The sequence below is a fragment of the Piliocolobus tephrosceles genome, chromosome 18 (assembly GCF_002776525.5).
Source record: "Piliocolobus tephrosceles isolate RC106 chromosome 18, ASM277652v3, whole genome shotgun sequence".
NCBI classification, from domain to species: domain Eukaryota; kingdom Metazoa; phylum Chordata; class Mammalia; order Primates; family Cercopithecidae; genus Piliocolobus; species Piliocolobus tephrosceles.
Window position 1 is genome coordinate 21,002,556 of NC_045451.1, and position 23,964 is coordinate 21,026,519.

The window sequence follows — 23,964 nt, forward strand, 5'->3', positions numbered from 1 at the left end:
GAAAGTTCAACATTAGGCATCTGCATCTGGTGAGGGCCTCAGTCTGCTTCCAACTCACGATAGGAGGCAGAGGGGAGCTGGCATTTTCAGAGACTGCATGGACAGAAAGGAAGCAGGGTGGGGGTGGGGATGGTGCCAGACTCTTTCTAACAACCAGGACGCAATAGACTGAGAACTCACTCATCTTCCCGCACTCCTGAGGGATGGCATAAATCTATTCATGAGAGATCCACCCCCATAACCCAAACACCTCTCATTAGGCCCCACCTTCAACCCTGAGGATCAAATTTCAACATGAGGTTTGGAGGGGGCAAATATCCAAACCATAGCAATTATTAACCAGCAAGCTGTCATATTTTGGGGACAAAGATTGCTTATTGCTGTTTTGTAAGTACTATTTATTTCATTTATTATGATCATGTGAGATTCATCTTTCTGGAAAGATGCACACAGCTCTTGTTGTGACTTACTTGATCAAAACAGTTAACATTCAATTTATTTCCATCTCTTTCCTAAGAGAGAAAAAAAATCATTAAATAAATGACGGTTGTCAGGAGGCTTTTTGCTTATAATGATGAATTTGACAAAGGGCCCCCTGGAACATAGAGTTGCTTAAATTTGCAATTTTCTAGGAAATCTCTAATAGCTAGGGGGAGTTGGGGGATTAAGGTTTAGATTTCAATCATTCTTGTCCATTATTACAGTCACTGAGGATTAACACTCTTGGGATTGCAGTTATGCCCTATTGTGGGCTCTCCCATGAACAATGCTATTAATACCACTTTTCATCTTCCTAGGTACAAATTCAGGAAACAGTCAGAGAGAGAATCTCTTGCAGCCAGATGCCAGCTTTCTCAGAGCCTGCTGGGGAGGAGTCCCCATTCACTGGGACCACAACAATTTCCTTCTCAAACTTAGGAGGGGTCCACAAGGAAAATGCATCATTAGCTCAACACTTGGAGGTCAAACTCTGTACCTGTGACCCACAGCAGGAAGAAAAACAAGACAGAGATGGCAACACACCTGACAATTTCAGGGAAGACCTAAAACATGAGCTGAGCACCTCAGAAGCCAATGATGAGAATACGTCCCCAGGTGTGTTCTCAAGGCGTCTCCCCAAGGATGCCCATGCTGACTTCAGGGAGCCTATGGCTGTCTCTGTTGCTTCCCCTGAACCCACAGATACTGTCCTCACCCTGGAAAATGTGTATGATGGGCCAAGGGATAGAGAAGCAGTGTGTGCAATGGAGTGTTTTGAGGCTGGTGACCAAGGAACATGTTTTGATACCATAGATTCTCTTGTTGGGGCACCAGCTGATAAATATTTGCCTCAAGAAATTCGCTCTGTAGACTTGCAACTGGCAGAACGTCAAAGCAAAGTATCTGATTTATGTTCTCCTAATGGCAAGACACTAGAAGTCCTTTTTCAGACACAAGTATCTGAGACTTCATTGTCTACATACAAAAGCAGCAAGGACGGCGAGTCAGTCATGTCCCCTCTTTTTATCAGTACTTTCACCTTGAACATTTCACACACAGCTAGTGAAGGTGCCACAGAAGAAAATCTAGCCAAGGTAGAGAATTCCACCTGCCCACTGGCCTCCACAGTACATGCTGGCCAGGAGCAGTCAAGCCCCAGCAACTCAGGAGGGCTTGAGGAAACACAGCTCCTTTCTTCTGAGAACAATCCTTTAGTGCAATTTGAAGAAGGAGGTGACAAGAGCCCCAGTCCTAGTGCTGCAGACACCACAGACACCCCAACCAGTTATAGTTCAGTCGTGAGTTTTCCTTGGGAGAAGACATCAACATTAACTGCTAATAATGAGTTTCAAGTGACCAGGGAGACTGAGGACACATCAACTGTTACCATTGCCACCAAAGTCCACCCAGCCAAGTACCTTGCTGTGTCAATTCCTGAGGACAAGCATGCAGGTGGCACTGAGGAGAGGTTCCCTCGTGCATCCCATGAAAAGGTTTCCCAATTTCCTTCCCAAGTGCAGTTGGGTCATATTTTAAGTGGTGCTACCACCAAATCTACAAAAGAGCTACTCTGCACGGCACCCAGTGTGCCAGGAGTCCCACACCATGTCCTGCAGCTCCCGGAGGGAGAGGATTTCTTCAGTAATTCCCCTCTTCAGGTTGATAACCTGTCTGGAGATAAGAGCCAGACTGTGGAAAGAGCAGACTTTAGGAGCCATGAAGAGAATTTCCAAGAAAGAGGAAGTGAAACGAAGCAGGGGCTCCAGCAGCAGAGTCTGTCCCACCAGGGTTCTCTTTCTGCACCTGATTTCCAAGAAAGTTTGCCTACGACATGTGCTGCACAAGAGGAAATAAACTTGGTGCCCTCGGCCCACTCACCAGCAAGCTCTAGGGAAGGAGCAGGGCAGCGCTCAGTTTGGGGGATGAGGGTCTCCGTGGTGGCTGAAACTGCTGGGGAAGAAGATAGTCAGGCTCTGAGCAATGTTCCGTCTCTCTCTGATATCATTTTGGAAGAGTCTAAAGAATATAGACCTGGAAATTGGGAGGCAGGCAACAAGCTGAAGATTATAACTCTAGAGGCTTCCGCTTCTGAAATCCGGCCACCAAGACAACTGACAGATTCTGAGAGCAAGGCATCAGACGGTGGTCCCATAATTCCTGACAAGGTCTGGGCTGTACCTGAGAGTCTAAAGGCAGATACTGTTGTGACTGAATTGGCCCCCTCTGAAATAGCAGCATCAGCTCACAGTCCAGAGGATGCTGACTCAGCCCTTGCTGATAGCAGAGAAAGCCATAGAGGCGAAAAGCCTGCCATCAGTGCACACTGGAGAAGTCTTTCTTCCTGGGGTTTCAGCCAACCCAGACTCCTGGAGTCATCCGTGGACCCTGTAGATGGAAAGGAGTTATGTGTCACAGATTCACTGTCAGTGGCTTCTGAAACTGGAGGGAAGGAAAATGTTAACAATGTGAGTCAAGACCAGGAGGCAAAGCAACTCAAGATGGATCACACTGCCTTCTTTAAAAAGTTTCTGACCTGCTCTAAAATCCTAGAGTCCTCTGTAGATCCCATTGATGAGACAGGTGTGATAGAGTACACCAGGGCTGGAAAACCAGAGCCCTCTGAATCCACACCAGAGGGCGCCAGAGAAGCGAGTCAATCAAATGACGGAAATGTGGGCCATGGAGCGGAAATCCAGCCTGCCATTTTGCAAGTTCCACGTCTCCAGGGAATCATTCTGACTGAAAATAGAATCAGCAGAAGCCAAGAAGGCAGTATGAAGCGGGAGGCTGAACAAAGTCAACCTGATGAGGCAAAAACTACCATTTGCCAAGTCCTGCAACCCAGTGAAGGGGGTGAAAGAATTCCAAGTGGATGTAGCATAGGCCAAATACAAGAAAGCAGTGATGGGAGCTTAGGGGAAGCTGAGCAAAGTAAAAAGGACAAAGCAGAATTGAGTTCCCCCACTTCACCTCTTTCTAGCTGTCTTCCAATAATGACTCATGCTTCTCTTGGGGTTGATGCTCACGACTCCACAGGCCAAATTCATGACGTCCCTGAAAATGACTTAGTTGAGCCCAGAAACCGTCAGTATGTGTTTCCTGTTTCACAGAAAAGGGGAACTATTGAGAATGAGCGTGGGAAACCTTTACCCTCTTCTCCTCATCTTACCAGGTTGCCTTGTACTTCATCTCCTGAAGGAAATGTCACAAACTTTTTGATAAGCCACAAAATGGAGGAACCTAAAATAGAGGTGCTTCAAACTGGGGAAACCAAACCCCCAAGCTCATCTAGCTCCTCAGCAAAGACCTTGGCATTCATTTCAGGAGAAGATGAGTTAGCGAAAGCCCCTAAGTTACTGCAGGATCCACATCAAAAGGGCACCCTACACTGTGTGAAAAAGTCCAGGGAGAGGGAGAAGTCACTGGAAGCCCAAGCTGGCAAATCGCCAGGGGCCCTCACAGCAGTGACGGGGTCAGAGGAGGTCAAAAGGAAGCCAGAAGCTCCAGGCAGTGGACATTTAGCTGAGGGAGTAAAGAAGAAAATTTTGTCCAAAGTGGCAGCCCTGAGGCTGAAAATGGAAGAAAAGGAAAATGCCAGAAAGAACTCAGCCTTTCTCAAAAAGATGCCCAAACTCGAAACATCATTATCACACACAGAAGAGAAACAAGACCCAAAAAAGCCATCTTGCAAAGGAGAAGGAAGAGGTGAGGCTCTGTTACTGTCCATCATTGTTAAAGTTTGGGCTTGTAGACCAGGTATCTAGTTCCTGTGTCCTCTAGGGTCCTTTGCAATGAAGGCCAGTGTCCCCGAGGTGGGCATTGATGCTATGATTGTGGCCAAGTGGCTTCAGCATGTGGCATCAGAATCACCTGGAGGGCTTGTTAAAACCCAGATTGCTCCCCTCCCCCAGTGTGTGAAATTTGCACTCCTAACAAGTTCCCGGGTGATCTATCGGGAGAACCACAATTGAGAACCACTGATAAAGGCTGCCCGTAGGCATGTCTGCTGGAGGGGAATGTGATGAAGGTGCTTTTCCGTTTAATTATCCTCTTTTACAAATCTATTTAAAAATATAAACAGAAGCATTAATCAGTGTAGCTAATTAGTGTAATGAAATAGACCATGCATGAAGACCATGGAAATGAATATTTTGGTACAAATTGGGATTCTCCTCTTTAATCACTGATTTTTCATTAAAAATAGCTTCCTTGAACCTTGGTTTTTCTTCCAAATTTGAGTATAACATTTCTTTTCAACTCACCCTTCCCATTTATCTAAATCTAAAGTCCTCTGAGGTCTGTGTTCAAGGTTTCAGACCACTTGAGCCTCAAAAGTTCTTGATCAATCTCTACCTATGATACTGTTAAAAAAAAAAAAAAAAAAAAAAGTCCTGAAATTGCAGTTAATTCTACTTTGTCTAAGGAATCATTTCAGTCCCAAATTCCATTTATGGACCAAATTTTAGCCTGTTTTATTTCAGAGCTCTTCTTTCCCTCTCCGCACACCCTGGTAGAAATCAAGAGAAAATTACAGCAACCTGCAGTGGCTCTGTTTGATCAGAAGGGAAGAATTTTCTCCTTTCTTATCCTGAGTCCTTAGACTCTGAGGCTGGTGTTTGTTATTCCCATCCCATCAAATGGGTCCTCACCCCTGTTGCAGAAAGGTTTAAAGACAAAACTGCCTTCTGAAGAGTTTGAAAGTATCCAATCAGGTTATTAGTATCTATATTTTAAAACATACTTAAAGAGAATGGCTGGGCATGGTGGCTCACACCTGTAATCCCAGCAATTTGGGAGGCTGAGGCAGGAGGATTGCTTAAGCCCAGGAGTTTGAGACCAGCCTGAGCAACATGGCGAAACCCCATTTCTACCAAAAAATACAAAAAAGTAGCTGGGTATGGTGGCGCATGTCTGTAGTCCCAGCTACTCTGGGGCTGAGGAGGGAGAATCACCTGACCCCAGATAGTCGAGGCTACAGTGAGCTGTGATCACACCACCACACTCCAGCTGCACTCCAGCCTGGGCGACAGAACAAGACCCTGTCTCAAATAAATAAATAAATAAATAAAATTAAATAGAGAGAATGAGGCAATGTTTTAAAAGCTCTCAAAAGTGGTTTCAGCCCAGAGGCTGAATAGATTGCCTCTAGGGATGAGCCTCAACCCCCGTGTTTGGGGATGGGGGTTCCTTTGCAGGTAAAGGTAGACAAGCAAAACAACCTTTTTGGAATTCTTGCCCGTGACTATTCAAGTTACCCATGGGTAAGAGGACCATCCAGATAGGCAGTGTTGAAATCAATCGCTGTCAAAGACTTTGATTTCAGCTGCGGCACAACCTCGCCATTGCACTAAAGGCTTCAAAGACCGAGCATGCAGCCTTCTGGGAGGCACTGGCCTGAGCAAAGCAAGTAGATGCGAGAGCAGCCAGCCTTGTCCTGAGAGGGCCCTGCCGGAGACCACGGGGTAGAGACAACCAAAGACTTTTCCAGGCCAGACCACTGAAGGATTGTTACTCATGCCACCCACACACAGAGGCCATTAAGAGGCAAAGATTCAGAGTTAGAGATACTAGGCGGTGTTTAGGCTCAGCTGGGGCAAGTTGTATCTTGATGGTTTAGGGTGTAGATTAGGAGTTATATTGCTTGGGTTCAAGTCTGGCCTCTGGTGGTACCTGGGTAGCCCTGGACAAATGCCTTAGCCTCCGGGCGCCTCACTTTCCCCATCTGTAAAATGGGGGTGCTAATAAGACTCCTCTCCGGTATAAAAATGCAAATCAATTTGAATGGCCTGTGGCCTAACACAGCTCTCATGGTTGTTAGTTACTGTTTTTTTTTTGTATTAGTTTTTAAATAAAAAAATGAGGCAATGCTTATGCCCAGTATGCTCATGAAATAAATAAAGAGCTTAGTTCAGACACAAGAGCATTGTGTCTGAGTTGATACCAACCTAGTATTAGGAGAAAGAGTGGTGCTGGCGTCCACAGGCCCTCCTCTCTGAAGAACTCAGGGCCTTGGCAGGAAGGTAGGAGTCATCTGGTGATGGAGCGGGCAGGGGAGGTTCATCAGAGCTACCCTTGAGTCAGCAGCTAAATGGGAGTCCCAGGCAGGTTTCGCCCACGCTGGGGTAGGTTCTGATCCTGCAGTCCTTTCCCAGCTTTGGAGGAGTTGCCACTGGCCACCATCCTCTCCCTTCTCGTGCAGGGATTTTCTTTGCAGAGAAAGTTAGAATAACACGTTTCTGGAACACTGGCACCCCCCTTTTATAAAGGTCACAGCTCCCCGTCCTAACTACAAACCAGTACTAGGTTACTGCACTGGAAGGGCCGTCGCCCGACGGGAAATAAATGCTTGACCAACATATTCATCCGTTTATTAAGGACCTTGTTATTTTCCATGGTGACTCTGATAATGAATGCACTGAATATGTATCTAATATGAATCCACCATGGGCACTAATCCATATGAATCAACACAGATGATGATAAGAGACGGGAAAAATGATTCTCTTCCAGCATTTACCTTTTGGAATGGCAGCATTCAGAGGGCCAGCCCTTGACAACACCCTGCTTTTTTCCTGCTTTTATTTTTTTATTTGAAACGGAGCCTTGCTCTGTCGCCAGGCTGGAGCGCAGTGGCGTGATCTCGGCTCACTGCAACCTCTGCCTCCCGGTTCAAGCGATTCTCCTGCCTCAGCCTCCCAAGTAGCTGGGACTATAGGCGTGCACCACTACGCCCAGCTAATTTTTGTATATTTAGCAGAGACGGGGTTTCACCATGTTGGCCAGGATGGTCTAGATCTCTTGACCTTGTGATCCGCCCGCCTCAGCCTCCCAAAATGAGCCACCATGCGGGTCCTCTTTTTTTTTTTTTTTAACTTATCACCTTCTAGTTGTTCGTTATGGGTTTCTAGCTGTGGACCAATTCCTTTAACGATCTACTCCAATATTAAGCACTCAAAGGTTTTTTATTTTGTTTTCTCAGTGTAAGCCACAGCAATATCATTGTTTAAAAATAACAAACGTTGTGGCCGGGTGTGGTGGCTTACGCCTGTAATCCCAGCACTTTGGGAGGCCGAGACGGGCGGATCACGAGGTCAGGAGATCGAGACCATCCTGGCTAACATGGTGAAACCCCGTCTCTACTAAAAAATACAAAAAAAAAAAAAAAAAAAAAAAACTAGCCGGGCGAGGTGGCGGGCGCCTGTAGTCCCAGCTACTAGGGAGGCTGAGGCAGGAGAATGGCATAAACCCGGAAGGCGGAGCTTGCAGTGAGCTGAGATCCGGCCACTGCACTCCGGCCTGGGCGACAGAGCGAGACTCCGTCTCAAAACAAACAAACAAACAAACAAACAAACAAACGTTGCCACCAGGAAGACACCAGATTAGGAAGTTCTCCTTCCTTCTTGTGGTGATGGCTTTTGTAAGACCCTGAGTCCTCGTCACTGTTTTCCCGCTGGTACACTTCAGACCCCTTGGCTGACACTTTGTGCCCTACCTAGCAGTCTGGTGCCCACCCTGCTATCCCCAAAGGAGCACAGATTTAATGCCTTCCCACCAGTTAACTGGTGGGGCAGGAGTTAGGATGAGGGGAGCAGTGACTTGGATCATTATAAAAGAAATAAACCCTAATCTTTTTAAAAAAATTATTATTATTACTTTAGAGACAGGGTCTCGCTCTGTCACTTAGGTTGGATTGCAGTGGCAAGATCATAGCTCACTGCAGCCTTGAACTCCTGTGCTCAACCAATCGTCCCACCTCAGCCTCCTAAGTAGCTAGGTCCACAGGCATGTGTACCACACCTGGCTATTTTTTTTTTCTAGAGATGGGGTCTTGCTATGTGGCCCAGGCTGGTCTCCAACTCCTGGCCTCAAGTGACCCTCCTGCCTCGGCCTCCAGAAGTGCTGGGATTACAGGTGTGAACCACCATGCCAGGCCTGAGTAATCATATTTGATGTCCAATGCTTAGTACAGAAACTATATTCTCCAGGGACTTTACTACCATTTTCCCTCAACACTAGGCCCACCTGCACAAGGAAGACAAACCTAGCTGCACTCCAGGTCTCCTCTGAGCTCATTCGGCTGCATTTTCTACCTCTGTCTCACATAGACAGGGGTTCTATCCAAAGCCCAAACCCCTTGGCTAAACAAGCTTCAAATCTCCCACAGACCATCCATCATTCATTTCTGCCGCCCATTTCATGCCCTTCTCGCCATCCCCCAATTTTCTTTGTGTTCAGTACAACAGGTTCCGGCAGGCTTAGGAATATTTAGATGTCCCCAAATCACCCATTAAGCCGGCCACTGCATGGTGTCGGAAGGACCCTCTAGGAAATGGCCCAGATGAGGAGGTGGGCTTGGTCGAGACCCGGACCAAGAGTTTCAGACTGTGAACCTGAACACGGTCTCAGCTTGGGCAGGAGCCAGCAGGCCCAAATGTACTGATGCGGGTTTGCAGTCAATACACACTTGCTACCTTTTCTCTCTCTCAGTTATCCACTTGGCTCCCAGGATACTGTTAGTAGTCTTGGTTACTCACTGGTTGAAAGATTTGCTACCCAGCGGGCCCATCATCACTTCCTGGGTAGAGAATTAGCTTTTAAATATGCATTCTGTCATCCAAACATCGGCTGGCGCCAAGGAGAGATGAGAAGCCCCTTGAATTCACGGATATTTTCACCGTAGTATAATTTGAGGCAGTGGAGCAAACGAAGTCTCAGTATTGGTGATCTTGGTTTGGCTACGGATTACATGTTTTGTAATGATGTACTCTTTTGTGTGACCAGCGCTGTGGAGTTACGCTACTTAATTTGTGATAGGCTCACACCATATCTGCAGTACTCTCACTTCCTACCCAATTGTTATGACCGATTGGGACGGTGGGGGTGGGGTGGCTCATCTTTGTCTTGTTCTAATGTCTAGGCTGCCGCCCAGTGGCTGCCCTGGCTAATTACACATTAGCATACTCACTGTTCATCACTGATGCTGAGGTGATATTCAAAGGTCTCAGCCCAACCGGTGGAAATTGTTTCCTCTGTGCTTCTGTTATCTTTTGCTAATGAGGTTGATATCAGACATCACTGCAATCCACTGGGTTATCTTCAGCAAAGACAAGTGTGATAAAGGGGAAAAGATGGATGAATATTATTCAGCCAATAACCTATTGTTGAGGTGTCTTTTACATTTTGGGGGCTTAGCCATAGTTTTTTGGATAATCCAGATTTTATTCTACTCCCTAATCCCCAGCTCTGATTTTGACTGGATGATCTGATAATCATTTAACAACATCTTTATTTGGCTGACATCCTATAGAATAGATTTCTACAATCCTCCCACCTCTCATCGCCTTTAGAAAAAATCTCTCAAGTTCTATTTCACTTTCAGCATTACAGGCTGGATTTTAAGTAACGGAAGCGAGCATTTTCTATTAGGTTGATTTGTTAATTTTCCGACTATTTAGGCAAGCTACCTCTCCCCTCAGAGACTCAATTCTCACTTCCATAATTGGGGATAATAATTAGTATTCCTGTTTCTCAGGATTGTTATGAGAATTAAACGATATGAAATGGGAAAGTCTTTTGCTACACTGACCTTCAAATCTTTTGTTTCTAGCTCCAGTATTACTGAAAAAGATCCAAGCTGAGATGTTCCCTGAACACTCTGGAAATGTAAAATTAAGCTGCCAATTTGCAGAAATTCATGAAGATTCTACTATCTGCTGGACAAAAGATTCAAAGTCCATAGCCCAAGTGCAGAGAAGGTGCGATGTTTCTCCCTGGTTACTTTTCACAGTTGTTGCTTGTTTATTTCACAACATGGTTGTAAAAGAAAAGAATAAATTCTAGGACGTGAAAAGGAAAATTGAAGCAGAGATTCCACACCCACAATATTTAAAAAGATTAAATATTGGAAGACAAGTGTCTGTATGGGGAAAATGATGGAGGATTCTTGCCTGGATTTTGCCACCATTGAGTTTTGGGGTTTTGGGAAGTCACACAACCTTTGACTACGTTTTTTAAATCAGGGAAAGGAACGTGCCAAATGATATTCTAGGCTGAGGTTCTGTGGTCCTAAGATTAAAGAGCTCTCGTCTCTATGTCTGTGAATTTAACTTGGGTGTGTTTTCTGTTTCATAAATTCCCAGTAATCTGATAAAGGTCAAACAAAGCTTAGAAGATGAATAAAAACAACAGCAATCTATGAGGTTACAGAAAAGTAACAGCTATTGAGGGTGACCAGCAGCCATCATTAATATGGGAACACCTGTTTATTTCTGGGTCCCTGTGATTTTTATTTTTATTTTTGAGACAAGGTCCTACTCCCATCTCCCAGGCTGGAGTGTAGTGGTGCAGTCATGGCTCACTGCAGCCTCCACCTCCTGGGCTTAGGTGATCCTCCCACCTCAGCCTCCTGAGTAGCTAGGATTACTGGAGCACATCACCATGCTTGGCTAATTTTCTTTGGTATTTTTAGTAGAGACAGGGTTTTGCCATGTTGCCCAGGCTGGTCTCAAACTCCTGGCCTCCAGTGACCACCTATCTCCGCCTCCCAAAGTGCTGGGATTACAGGAGTGAGCCAGCGCATCCGGCCATGTCCTTAAGATAATGAAGGAGAGAAGAATGAGGAGAGAGATGAGAGTGAGAATCATTGCCAAGAATATCCCCTGTGGAATGAACCAGATTAATGGCTTCCTTAAGCAGCTTTTCTTGGCAATAAATGCTTCTTCAAGTGAACTGATAAATTCAAACTTCATCTGACACAATCTAGAAACAAATCACCTGGTTCGAAAGTCAACCCTCTGCCAAAGGGTTCCCAGTTTAGCTCCCTAAGATATGGGAGGGGTTCCAATCCCCTTATTTTTTTCACCAGTAGACTGAAAAAGTGAGAAAATCTGAGTTTTCTGTTTAATTAAACCATATATGTCTACTTGGTACGTATGTCTGGAAACTATTTCTCAAATGTAATGATGGAATACTTGAGCTATGATTTCATTTCCACTAACATCACTCCGGAGCATTTAACTGGATTGTGATTGATAGAATAACCACTTTGCCTAAAATGTCACCATTACCCTGCCCGTCTTCGGTATGGCTTAAGAAGAATTATAATGGAAAAGACATGGTTTGCTTTTTAAGTCAAGGAATTTCCCTAGAGCTTCACTTAAAAAGGTACTAATACTAATTATAGGTACTAATACTAATTATTCATTTTAAATTATTTGCTGAAGCTGTCAGCCAAGAACAATTAACCAGCATTTTCACTGTTTTTCCATTCATCAGCCTTGCTCTGAGCTCAGAATTACCACTTGAATATTTGCATGTCCCTTTTCCATTTGATACGTATTTATCATAAATTTGACTTTCCCCTGGGGAGCATATGTCATTAGTAAGCATTCTACTTACTGATGACGCGTGGCTAAGGCCTCTGATTCCTAGTGACGTTTGCTTCATTTCTCCTTGGTGACAGTGTCTGGCTTAGTTGAACCCATCTGCTTTCTCCATGCGAACACTTGAGAATATTTAGGAGTCATAACTCATTTGTTTATTGAGAGATCATTTACATTATTTCAAGTGGGTTTTCAAATGTTTGCTAATTTCTCTCATGCCTACTTCCAGTCCAGCGTTTCCCTTCACTTGTGCCTCCATGCAATGTGTCACTGTCCTTGTATCATTTTCAAAGAGTTGAAATCTCTCACATAAAATATCAACCCGGAGCAAAGGTCTTCTTGAACTTACTAAATCATGAGGGAACCTGTACAGTGGCAAGATTGTTCAAAGGAGCATTTGAGGAATGAAGATTTAGATAGTCAGGTAAAGGAATGCGGAAATACATTTTGAAATAGATATAACACTGGTTAATGTTTGACAGGTAATAAACTTTGGGAGTTATCTTTTCTATTGCACAGAAACCTAAAAGTTAACCTGTAACTTTTAGGTTACAGGTTCTATGTAAATGGTTCTATGAGTGGGTTCTGTGTAAATGGGAAATAGCAAAGCATTCTCCTTTCAGTAGATCATCCTCAAGTGATCCTGTTGAACAATGACTGTGATCCTCCTCCTGTCTCTGTCCGCAACTTTTGGGTACTTTCCTTAACAGGCTAAAGTGTGGAAAGTAGGTGTCAGAAGACATTCTTGTGGTTAGGGCAAGACTAATATACTTCCAAGAAACCAAAAAGAAGAAAGTGGTAGCTTGGTTTGAGTCTCTGTGTAGCAGTGGCATGTCTTGGCTCTATGGAGACCTCAAGGTGGCACCCTCTGGTGCTATTTGGCTATCAATACCTTCTTGGTAACCAGGAACCCATTCTCCACTCTGGGGAGAGAGGTCCTTCCGAGTTCCCTGGGCTTTTGAAAGTGCAGCTGTCCACGTGGAGTGGCTCTGCTGATAGCTGAGCAAGGTCATGGAGCACAGGTCATGTTGTTCCTGCTGGGAACCAGTGAATGCGGAGCTGGCTGCTGGGATGGCAGGATCTCCTTGGATGGCCCTGAGAGAAACAACCCGAGGGCTTCTCAGGCCAGACTGAGGGGTGGATGGGAGTGCTGCCAAGCCCTGGCTCCTTAGGGCTGGTGATGGATGATGGGGTCTCTCAGAGAAGTCCCCATGCTAACTACCCTCTCCCTGCAGCCAATTTCATTCTTTGTGTTCCTCTGATCACACTCTGGGCATGGGCTTCTTTTGCATTTGTCTGCACAGCTAATCACTACTGATGTTCTGCTGTCTGTGGCTATTTCCTAAGGTAAAAAGATTCGTTCCTTACAGGATAAGAGGATATGAAACTGAGCTTACCCTCTTGGTAAAAAAAGGCACAAGGTCACTTATTTTTGCTTTCTATAGCTGTATTGGTATTTTCTGTTTGTCCATTTCCTCCCAGATTAGAAGACCCTCAAGGGCAAGGACTATGCCTTTTTTTTTTTTTTTTTTTTCATCATTGAATCCCCCAGTACTAAGCACAGAGCAGATTCTCCACAAATGTTGGATAGAACTCTTTGGGACTTCCGAGGTAGTTTTGTTTCATGGAGAAAGCACACTAATACTACTGTTCCCCACTAATACTACTGCTCACCATGAAGTAATGACTCGTGACCACTCTCAGGACTGGGCTTTTCGCCAAAGCTTCACACGCTGGTGTCACTTACTCCTTATGACACATCTGAGCTGTGATCTTGCTCGTTCTGCTTTCACAGAGGAGGAAACTGAGGGTGAGAGGCTATATAGTACGCCTGAGGTCAGCCTCAGGGTTGCGGTCCAGACCTTTCTGACTCCTATATGTATTCCTTCTAGAAGAAAGCCTTGGGTGGGGACCATGGGTCAAGCCAGGAAAAACGGTCTTCATGGTTCTGGGCCAAGTATCGGAGAATTTCTAGGCTGGAAGGAAGATGTTCACGGGACAGTTCTAGTTCAGCCCCCAGCCCTTCAGGTAGCCCTTGCCTGCCCCTTTCAATGACAGAAAGGCTGTGCCGATCCTAGAGCCTTGGAGAAGGACTTTCCACAAGCCTCCTCTGTGGCCTGCTCAGTGTTTTACTGCTCTCTTCAGAAATCTCCCCCTTATAACTGGACTTGTTCAGTTTTAACCATACAATGGGATATGTTCTGAGCCCCCAGGAATGAAGGAAGTTAAATGATTTCGTGAACTTCGTTTTAAGCCACTGGTATATTCCAGGGAAGGAATGTATATACTGGAGGCTTGAAGTCTATCGAAAAAACAACCAATAATGAACACTTTTTTTGAACATGCAACTGAGACAAACTCAAGCTCGGTGAATTTTTGTTGTTAAACTATGAAACAAACCCAAGCTAAAATGTACACCACACACATGTATACACATAAATACACAGAAAATCTTGGTGAATGGTTAAACAAAGTTCATTTTAAAGAACAAAACCAGAACATTTGAATATCCTTTTTTTTTTTTTTGCTGTAAAGTAAGTTTTTTGTTTGAGACTTTGGAATAAATATGTGGCTCTACCTATATTTCAGATTATCCCAGACTTGAGGGCAGGAACCATAATTTACTTGGGGAGGCAGCTTAATGAGGTCAAAATCATTTGCTTAAATTTTTCTATGTCTCAGTTTCCTCATCTGCAAACTGAGAATAGTAAACGTAGTTCTCTCATTAGGTTGTTCTGAGGACATCATGAAATTGATCTTTATGTGATTTGGCACAATGCCTGGTACATACCAAATGCTCAGTGCACACTGGCTCTCAGCATCATCATCACTGTTATCATCACCACCAACACGACCACCACTGCCAGTTTTAGTTTTCATAGCACAGTGACTGGAACTCAATAATATTGGGTGGGTGACTACTTGGATGGTTGGTACCTCACTAGGGGAGTACAGGACACTATTATAAAGGGGTCCTCAGTCATGAATCCTTAGGTAGCATAAAGCTAAGAACCCCCTTTTCTCTTGTTACTTATTGTGTAAGTTTGGGTTTGGAGTTTTCAGACTTTCCGTCAAGCACAGGACACCCGGATTAGTCACACCATTGAGCTGAATTCTGAGCAGAAATGTTAACAACAGCTCCCAGAATTCACAATTTCAATTCTTGGCTCTACTCATGGCAGTTAAACCTACTGAACATTTCTTTGTGTTCATACTGCTTATTGGAGTGAGCGTGTTAGCCAAAATGTAATGACTCTCCTCTGTGGAGACATCAATTATTTAAACAGCGGATCGTGATTTTGCCCCTTGGGCAGCTCATTGGCTGAAAACATGTGAGCAGGGAAGCCTTCGCTTCTTTCTTCTTAAATATATTAGAAAAAAAATGCAACCGTAGAATGATGAAGTGTGTCAATGTGAATATTCCTCATTGTAGTGCAGGGGACAACTCCACTGTTTCCTTTGCCATCGTTCAAGCCAGTCTGAAGGACCAGGGCCTCTATTACTGCTGCATCAAGAACAGCTATGGAAAAGTGACTGCTGAATTTAACCTCACAGCTGAAGGTAAACCACAGCTTTTCAGTTTTCAGTGAAAACCACTGGCTGCTGCCCGTTCACAATGGATGTTTGTACTGAAGCCATTCTCTGCTTTGTCTTCTTCTAGTTCTCAAACAACTGTCAAGTCGCCAGGATACTAAAGGTAAGTCAGTTGGAGTTGGCCTGCCAGAGGAAATGGGCTTGCCATAAAGCATAAAATGGCTCCCGGAGTAAAGGGTAGAAGCAGTAATCCTATGGACTCTTCCAACTGAGAAGGAGAGCTATGGCGTGACTTGAGAAAAGAATGACAATTCATGAGCCAATTCAATGTGAATGTAGGGCCATACTTCCTATTGTAAGTTCATTAGACTACAGATACCCAGAATTGGATGGTACACTATAGCAGGGGAGTTTTGGGGAACACGTAGAGGGGGAGTTTGGATTTGACTTTTCCCTTTAAGCATCGGTCTTGCATTCAGCCCTACTGCATGGGAGTCTTCAGCTGCTGGGACTTACACAGCTTGTTTTGTTTCTTCAATTTTCTCTTCAGTTTGACTAGCTGAGCAGATTCCCAAAGACAGCCAGGTGTCTGGAGAATTATTTTATTCGTTTGTGTCTTAATGAAAAGAAAAGATGTGTTTCTCTGCTTTCTTTTGGCACCTGGTGTTAGCCACAGCCTAACACTGCTGTTCATGAATGCTCGTGCTGTCCCCGGGCCACCCACTGAATTTTCCACAGTTTGGTGGAATCTGTGTTTGCCATGTCTTCCCTGTTAAGGAGAATTACTCACCCACCTACACCCACCCATGCCCACCCTTGCTGGTGGTGTGCTGGGGTAAATATTTAACAACATGCCGAGGGTTGGGGAAGTTCTGAGTCCTACAATTTCCATGATGTAAATATTCTCAGTGTGGCCACTTTTAAACCACCAGTGTGACATCACACATCATGGAACTGGGAAGAGCTGCCCGTCATCAGCTCTCAGGAGCTGTTCCACACACCACGGTGGTCCAAACTCACCCCAAGTGACCATGACTTTCAGCACAGGGGAGGATCCACTGTCAGTTTTAGGAGAAATATGGATAAATTCTGACAGTTAATTGAACTAACATCTTAAAGATTTACTGCATGTACTGAGTTTTAAAACAAACAGAACACCTGAAATCTCTGCAGAAACAAGTAATAAAAGTAATCAAAATGCAGTCACATCCAGTGTATCAAAAGCAAGAAACTGAGATCTCGACTTAGAAATGGTCTAGCAATAGGCCAGGCGCAGTGGCTTACGCCTATAATCCCAGCACTTTGGGAGGCCGAGGCGGGTGGGATCATGAGGTCAAGAGATCAAGACTATCCTGGCCAACATGGTGAAACCCCATCTCTACTAAAAATACAAAATTAGCCCGGCGTAGTGGCACATGCCTGTAATCCCAGCCACTCAGGAGGCTGAGGCAAGAGAATGGCTTGAACCGGAATGCGGAGGTTGCAGTGAGCCAGGATCATGCCACTGCCCTCCAGCCTGACAACAGAGCAAGACTCCATCTCAGAAAAAAAAAAAGAAAAAAGAAAAATGGCCTAGCAAATATTGTGATATTAACCCAAAATAGTAAACTTAAATACAAGCTCTTCACAAACCCACTCAGATGCTAAATACCCATCTTTAGTGTGTAGCATATGTGTGTTATAATTTAAAATCCTTCCTCCATTTCTGCTCTCATCTCCCCAGAAGGCAAAATATGCAAAAGAATCCCCTTCCTCCTAATACTTTAGAAAATAAAAAGACTCTCAGAAGGGAGTCTCTGTTTCATCAGCTTCTTAGCATTGATTGGCATTCACATCGCAGACACTTGCTATGGCTTTATTGGTTTAGGTTTGCATAAGCTCATTTCTCAAGGATTACTAGTCAGGCGAGAGACCCCAGTGGGGATGAGCTACTGGCCATTTGGTGGAAATGGTACCACCGCTGTAGCCCAGTGACTCCAGCCACAGAGCTTGGGTCTGAACCCTGATGACATCACCTTCTCCCGGTTTCTGGCCCCATTGTGACTGGGGGTGTCAGTTTCACTGACTCACCCGACTGGGGAAGTAATTCCTGGCCCCTCCCTATCCTTGTACCTTCAGATAAAGAAGCCGAAAATTACTTTTATTTTATTTCTTTGAGACAGGGTCTCACTCTTGCGTCCAGGCTGGAGTGCGGTGGCACAATCATAGCTCACTGCAGCCTCGGCCTCCTGGACTCTAATGATCCTCCCACCTCAGCCTCCTGAGGAGCCTGGACTACAGGTGCTCATCACTGCACCCGGCTGATTTGGAAAATTACTTTTAATCACATTTTTTTTTAAATTTAGAGGACTATCTCACTAAACAGTTTATTAATTTAATTCTCTATAGGAGGAATAAATAATCTTTTACAAGATGGTCTCTAATTTAAAAACTAATAAAGCTAAGTTCATGAGAAAGTTGGAAATGAAATGTATGGGTGTAGCAAGGAACCTCAGTGAGGCATTGGGATCTCCCAACACTCATCTGGCGAGTCTGTCTGGTGGATTCCAATGAGTCTCTCCTGATTCTTTTTTTTTTTTTTTTTTTTTGAGACGGAGTCTTGCTCTGTCACCCAGGCTGAAGTGCAATGGCAAGATCTCGGCTCACTGCAACCTCCGCCTCCCAAGTTCAAGCAATTCTCCTGCCTCAGTCTCCCGAGTAGTTGGATTACAGGCACCTGCCACCACACCCAGCTAATTTTTAGTATTTTTAGTAGAGATGGGGTTTCATCATGTTGGCCAGGCTGGTCTCAAACTCCTGACCTCAGGTGATTCACCTGACTTGGCCTCCCAAAGTTCCAGGATTACAGGTGTGAACCACCACACCCACTCTCTCCTGATTCTTTCTCATGGAACTGCCCCCTCTCAGGGATTTTAGGCAGCATGGAGTGTGAGTCCTGGCAACAGATGGCTCTGCAAAGCTGCAAAGAAAGTTGCACCTTCTCCACAACCCGAGACTCACACTGCTACATGCCTGCTTTCCCTGAGCCTCCCCTCAGGTGCTCAGTTCTCCTGTTACCTTCATTACTCTTACCAGGGAAGAAATTGTTCTAAAGGATGAATTCTCACCTCCATCTCTCACTTTAAAAGAGGTGCACACTCTAACCAAGCGGACGCGCTCATTTCCGCTGTCACTGCGGAAGACAGTTTTGGACAGGCTGTCCTTTCAGATTTCTGCAGAGCTGCAGAGTCTATACCTTCTGCTTCTGTAAAGGAAGGCCCAGTAGATGAGTTTCAGCTTGGAAAGTTCCACCTAGAACTCCAGCTCTTGCCCTGCAGGATTTTCAAGAGACAAAGAATAGGTCTAAGATTTCTTTTTTTCTTTCATGGCTTTATCTTTGTCAAATAAGCATTTCTGTTGGAAATTATAGACAGGGTTATTAATTTTACCACATGTAGTAATATGCAAACAAATTTTCCTTCCAACTTTCTAAGCATATGTCCTGGGCCAACTTTTATCTTCAGTTAATTAGATTTGCTGAATTTTAAAGCATAAGGTGCACAAACTTTTTACTTTTAATAATTAAATTTTAGAAATGTGAGGGTTTTGAAGGAAGACAGGATATGACAGAGATAACTCATGTTCATTGGGCTCTGAGGTATGTACATATAACATTTCCTATACTCTGTAAGTGGTATTAGAGGCCAAATTGTTAACATTAATCATATAACTAGAATGGAACTGAGAAGGTGTGGGATACAGAAAAGCATTCTCTATTTTCTCACCTAATTTTTAAATTTAACTGTTAAAATAAAACTGTGCTTTTCTCCATAAATTAATTTTTTTTTCCTGGTTCTGTGACTTAGAGTAAAATCTGTGATCCAGGTATTGCCTAAAACTTTATCTGAGAAAATGTCCCATTTGCCTGTTTTCCTGCAGCTCCAACCCAGTTCTCTCCAGAAACCTAGGGCGAGTTACTCAGTAGGAGTGACAGGGGAAGAAAAATAATTTATTCTTCAATCTTCATAAGTTCTTAGTTGGAACAGATCCTTGTAACAAAAGATTAGTGAGAGAAAAACAAACAAGTTGATGAGCACGTATAATTCATATATACATGGGAGACACTCAAGAAGTGTTCATTTAAGAAGGGATTTGAATTCCAGCTTATACAGCATCTACAACAAAGAATGGTGCATTTTTAGAGAAGTGACAGGGCAGAGAGAAGGAGGACTTTGGGTAGGTAAGGGCAGTAGCTTGTGGAAAGGCATTTCCACAGCCCTGGAAAATCTCCCAGCATCTGGATTCTCATTAATGCTTGTTAATGTCTGCTGCTCATCTCCAGGCTCCTCAGGGTCTAAAGTTGTCTTCAGTCATTAACCTTTGTTCTGCCTGGTAGAAGGGGGAGTAGAATTTTTTTGTGTGTTTATAAATTTATGTCCTGATTTGAGGCAAATAGAGGGAAGGCAGAGAGCTTTCTTGCCTCTGCTGCTCCTTAATTGCCTTCAGCTCAACAATCCTTTTACCAAAGAGGCAGATTTGAGGGCGACATACTCAGATGTCCCATAGTCTACTGCTGGCCTTTGTGAAAATGCTAGCAGCACCTTTAGGAATATCGTCTTTCTTCCAGAAGCTTCTAGCTCTTTACCTAGTTTTTCTGTTTGAAAATCCACCGAACCTCACTCCCTTTCTTTCTTTCTGGCAGTAACTAGGCCCTGACCTTAATCAATATCCTATCAGAATAGTTTCAGTCTCCCTATAGTTTTAATAGCTACCATCAGTCTCAAATCATACGATTTGAAATATTTTGAGAGGAGAAGAAAAATATTTCCTTAAGCATTGTATATAGAAACATGAAGTAAGATTTTTCACACAATCTATGATTTCTTTCTTCTTGTAAACATTCAGAAAGATGTCAGTTTTCATCAGTTCTGAGAAGTGGAGATCATTTAAAAAATCCAAACAATCTTATTTCATTGAAAGCCACCTAATTTTCTTCTCTCGGTGAATGAGAAGTCTGACTGGGTCATCTCTAGTTTAAAATGGACCTTCCTTATTAAATTCACTGTCATCTCAAACATGTGTAGAATCCACTCTGGAAAAAAAAAACAGCTGCTAGAAAACTCAAAATAATTCTACTTTTCTTTTTACAAATAAATCCAAAATAATTCTACCTTTTTTTCAATTTCTCTTCAAAGGCCATTCTTTTTACTATTTTTTTTGTTTTGTTTTGTTTATTGCTACTTGTTTCTTAAACTTATCACATGCTTTCTCAGTGGAGGCAGTATTGCTCCCAAGAGGACCAACACTGGTTCTTGGCAGGCAAAAAAAAGTTACTCTTTTTCTGTATAAAGCACAGATATACATATGGTACATAAACAGATAGTATATTTGTGGTATTAAGCTTTCATGGCAGGCAATTAAAACAAATTCCAGCAAAGATTCCGGGGGTGGGGGGGCAATAATGAAAAAAAGGGGGATCCGATACTATCAGATCTTATCATTGGTCTTTATTCTCTCCTCTACACTTACCCATCTTTTCAACTTGCCTTTTGTTACTTTGCTTGGTTCCACTTATATTTTCCAGGTCTGTCTAGAATTATTTTCCTGATCTTTCCAGTTTTGCTCCAACCCATCTCTCACTGATGTTCCCACATTCTCATTCAATGACCTGTCTCCTCACCAACCCACTCATCTCTTCTTTTAGCTATGCCTCTTTTGAAGGGTAAGTGTGGCTGCCCCCTCTTGGTTCTGCAGGTCAGCCTTGTCATTGTTCTTGTGTGGGGACCCTCCCCATGTGGAATTAGCTAAGGAGCAGGACTGGGAGGTATTCTTTCCAACCCAAGCTGTGCTGTGTTTCAGGATGCGAAGAGATTGAATTCAGCCAACTCATCTTCAAAGAAGACTTCCTCCATGACAGCTACTTTGGGGGCCGCCTGCGTGGTCAGATCGCCACGGAGGAGCTGCACTTTGGAGAAGGGGTTCACCGCAAAGCCTTCCGCAGCACAGTGATGCACGGCCTCACGCCCGTCTTCAAACCTGGCCACGCCTGTGTGCTTAAGGTGCACAATGCCGTTGCCTATGGGACCAGAAATAATGATGAGCTCATCCAAAGGAACTACAAGCTCGCCGCCCAGGTGGGTCCATCTGCCCAAAGGCTGTCGCTTCTGGTGTGAGAGCCACCCACGATAAGACGAGATGAAAATCAGACTCAGGATTGATGGGAGTGTCTTCAAAAGGGTGTTTTTCCTCTTTGGGGGTTTCAATTCAATCTAAGTTCAATCTTAGTTCTCAGGAGTAATGTCTTGGCCTTATGCCAGCTACTGGGGACTCAGCCAATGCCTGGAGACACTTCACCAGTTCTAACCTGAGATGTAACTGATTTTGTTTCTAAGAAGCCCTATGAGATCCCTGGGGGGTTGAATCTACTTGGACCTAGGATGATATGGAAAGTGGGGGTTCTAATCTACACTAGATGCCTGGGTCCCCAGGAACAGATAACATCAGCACTAGTTGCTGGAGTGTTTTGTTTGGGTTTGTTTGTGGAGAGGGAGAGGGGTGGGGTATATCCAGAAGAGTCAGCATTGATCTTGTTTTCTGCCTTCCTGAGTTTGGTTTAATGTTAGCGTATAAAATAGGAAGAGAGACGGACACAAGTCCCTAGCTGAGTTCTCATTTCTCTGTGTTATCGAATCATAGAACTTAAGGCGAGAGGAGAGGGCAGGAGAGCCTTAGCTTCTCTCAATCCTTCCTCTTCCTTTCCACATATTTGGTCCATATATTTCACTCCCTCTTTTTTTTTTTTTTTGCTTTTTGAGACAGGCTCTCACTCTGTCCCCCAGGCTGGAGTGCAGTGGCATGATCATGGCTCCACAGCAGCCTTGACCTCCTGGCCTTAAGCAACCCTCCTGCCTCAGCCTCCTAAGTAGTCCCCTAGGACTATGGGCGCATGCCATCATGCCCAGCTAACTTTTATTTATTTATTTATTTTCAGAGACAGGGTCTCCCTATGTTGCCCAGGCTGGTCTTAACCTCCTAGAGGGCTCCAAGTGATCCTCCTGCCTCTGCTTCCCAAAGTGCTGAGGTTACAGGCATGAACCACCACCACACCTGGTCCACACATTTCACTGTGAAATTGTGAAAGTTGGGTCTTTCACAAGCTATGTGAACCATAAACATTTTAAACAATTAAAACCATTTAAAATATTAAAATCCATAGGTTAAACTCAGATGAATCTCTCAGGTACAGCCAAGCACTAAGCATCGTGATCCTACAGCAATGTCACGTGGGACTCCGTGCTTCTGAAGGCAGCTCTGCTCTCTGAATATAGGATTCTGTCCATTGTATTCCTTTCTCCTCCCAATCCACCCCTCTTTTTTCTTTTCTCTCTGAGTAGTCCCTCTATCTCAAATATGACACAGTCTTGGAAGATCTCCCAGCATCTGGATTCTCGCTCAGAAAAGCCCCACAGCGTAGGATGCAGAATCCACTTAGCTTTTCCTAAGGCAGAAATCTTGTCGTGCTGTTCATTATTGACTACTTCAATTACACCTTTGGAAAGGGATTGCAATGGCAGATCTCACAGGAAACCCAGTAGTGCCCCAAGTGCCACCCGATGACGTGATGAGGGGCCAATCCCCTTAGTTCTGGGGTGAATTTCACCCATGCTGGCTCGAGAAATTTTATAGTTCAGGGACACCTGGTCCCGGAGACCACTTGACCTCCACCGGGACAGTTTCTTCAGGTCTCAGAGCTCCTCTGTAAGTGGCCAACTCTAGGTTCTAATAATTGTTGCCTTTGCGACCCCAACCAGGGTCAGTTCATTGGCTTTACCTTACTGGGAAATCTCCTGAATAGTCTTACTGGGCAATGCTGTCTGAATTTCCTGTAGTCACTGGGGCTCTCTATGTATTTCGGTGATATAGGAATGCTATGTTCAAAATACTGCCAGATATTATGCCAAGATCTACGCTGCTGAAGCACAGCCTCTGGAAGGCTTTGGAGAAGTGCCTGAGTAAGTGTATTTACCCTGCCTTGTGTCACACTCCTGACTCACTGGGGACTGGGAGGGATGAGAGAGTGAGAAGGAACAGTAGGGCAAGTGTTTCAGCTGGTCTCTCAGTCTGCAAGCTCCATGAGGGCTCACATGGCTGCTATCCTACACCTTGCTGGGTAGGATATTTAATATTATATAATATAATAACATTATATTTAATATTTAAGAAGATAAATATTCTTTAAATAAATGAATGGATGGATGGGTGTATGGATTAATCCATCCAATACATGAATCTACCATGTTAAATAGAAAAGAAAGCATATCTACTCTCATAGCTATTACATTGTCTAAACAATAAACAAATACAACAGAACAAGAGATATCACAAGGCAATTAGTCCCATGATGAAAATAAAATACGGCGATGTATTACGGAAGAGTGGATTGGGTGATCTGAAACATAGTAACATAGTACCCACTTCCTGGAATCCTCCAGAGACAAATCACACCCATTTTTATCTACTCTTTGCCTAAATATTTACTGGCCCAAGCAAATTTTGGGGAGACTGGAGCTTGTGTTTGTGGCACTGTTTG

General features: G+C 44.1%; 1 protein-coding gene across 1 annotated transcript in view; it reads left to right on the forward strand.

The window, feature by feature from the left end:
- The window catches only part of ALPK2 (alpha kinase 2), a 133,376-nt gene that overhangs the window by 76,240 nt on the left and 33,172 nt on the right, over nt 1-23,964 (forward strand). Inside the window, exons 5-10 of the mRNA XM_023218343.2 lie at nt 798-4,185; nt 10,088-10,235; nt 15,295-15,422; nt 15,523-15,558; nt 21,234-21,508; nt 23,298-23,386. Of these exons, the coding sequence (XP_023074111.2) occupies nt 798-4,185; nt 10,088-10,235; nt 15,295-15,422; nt 15,523-15,558; nt 21,234-21,508; nt 23,298-23,386 (4,064 nt within the window). The remainder of the gene's footprint in view (nt 1-797; nt 4,186-10,087; nt 10,236-15,294; nt 15,423-15,522; nt 15,559-21,233; nt 21,509-23,297; nt 23,387-23,964) is intronic.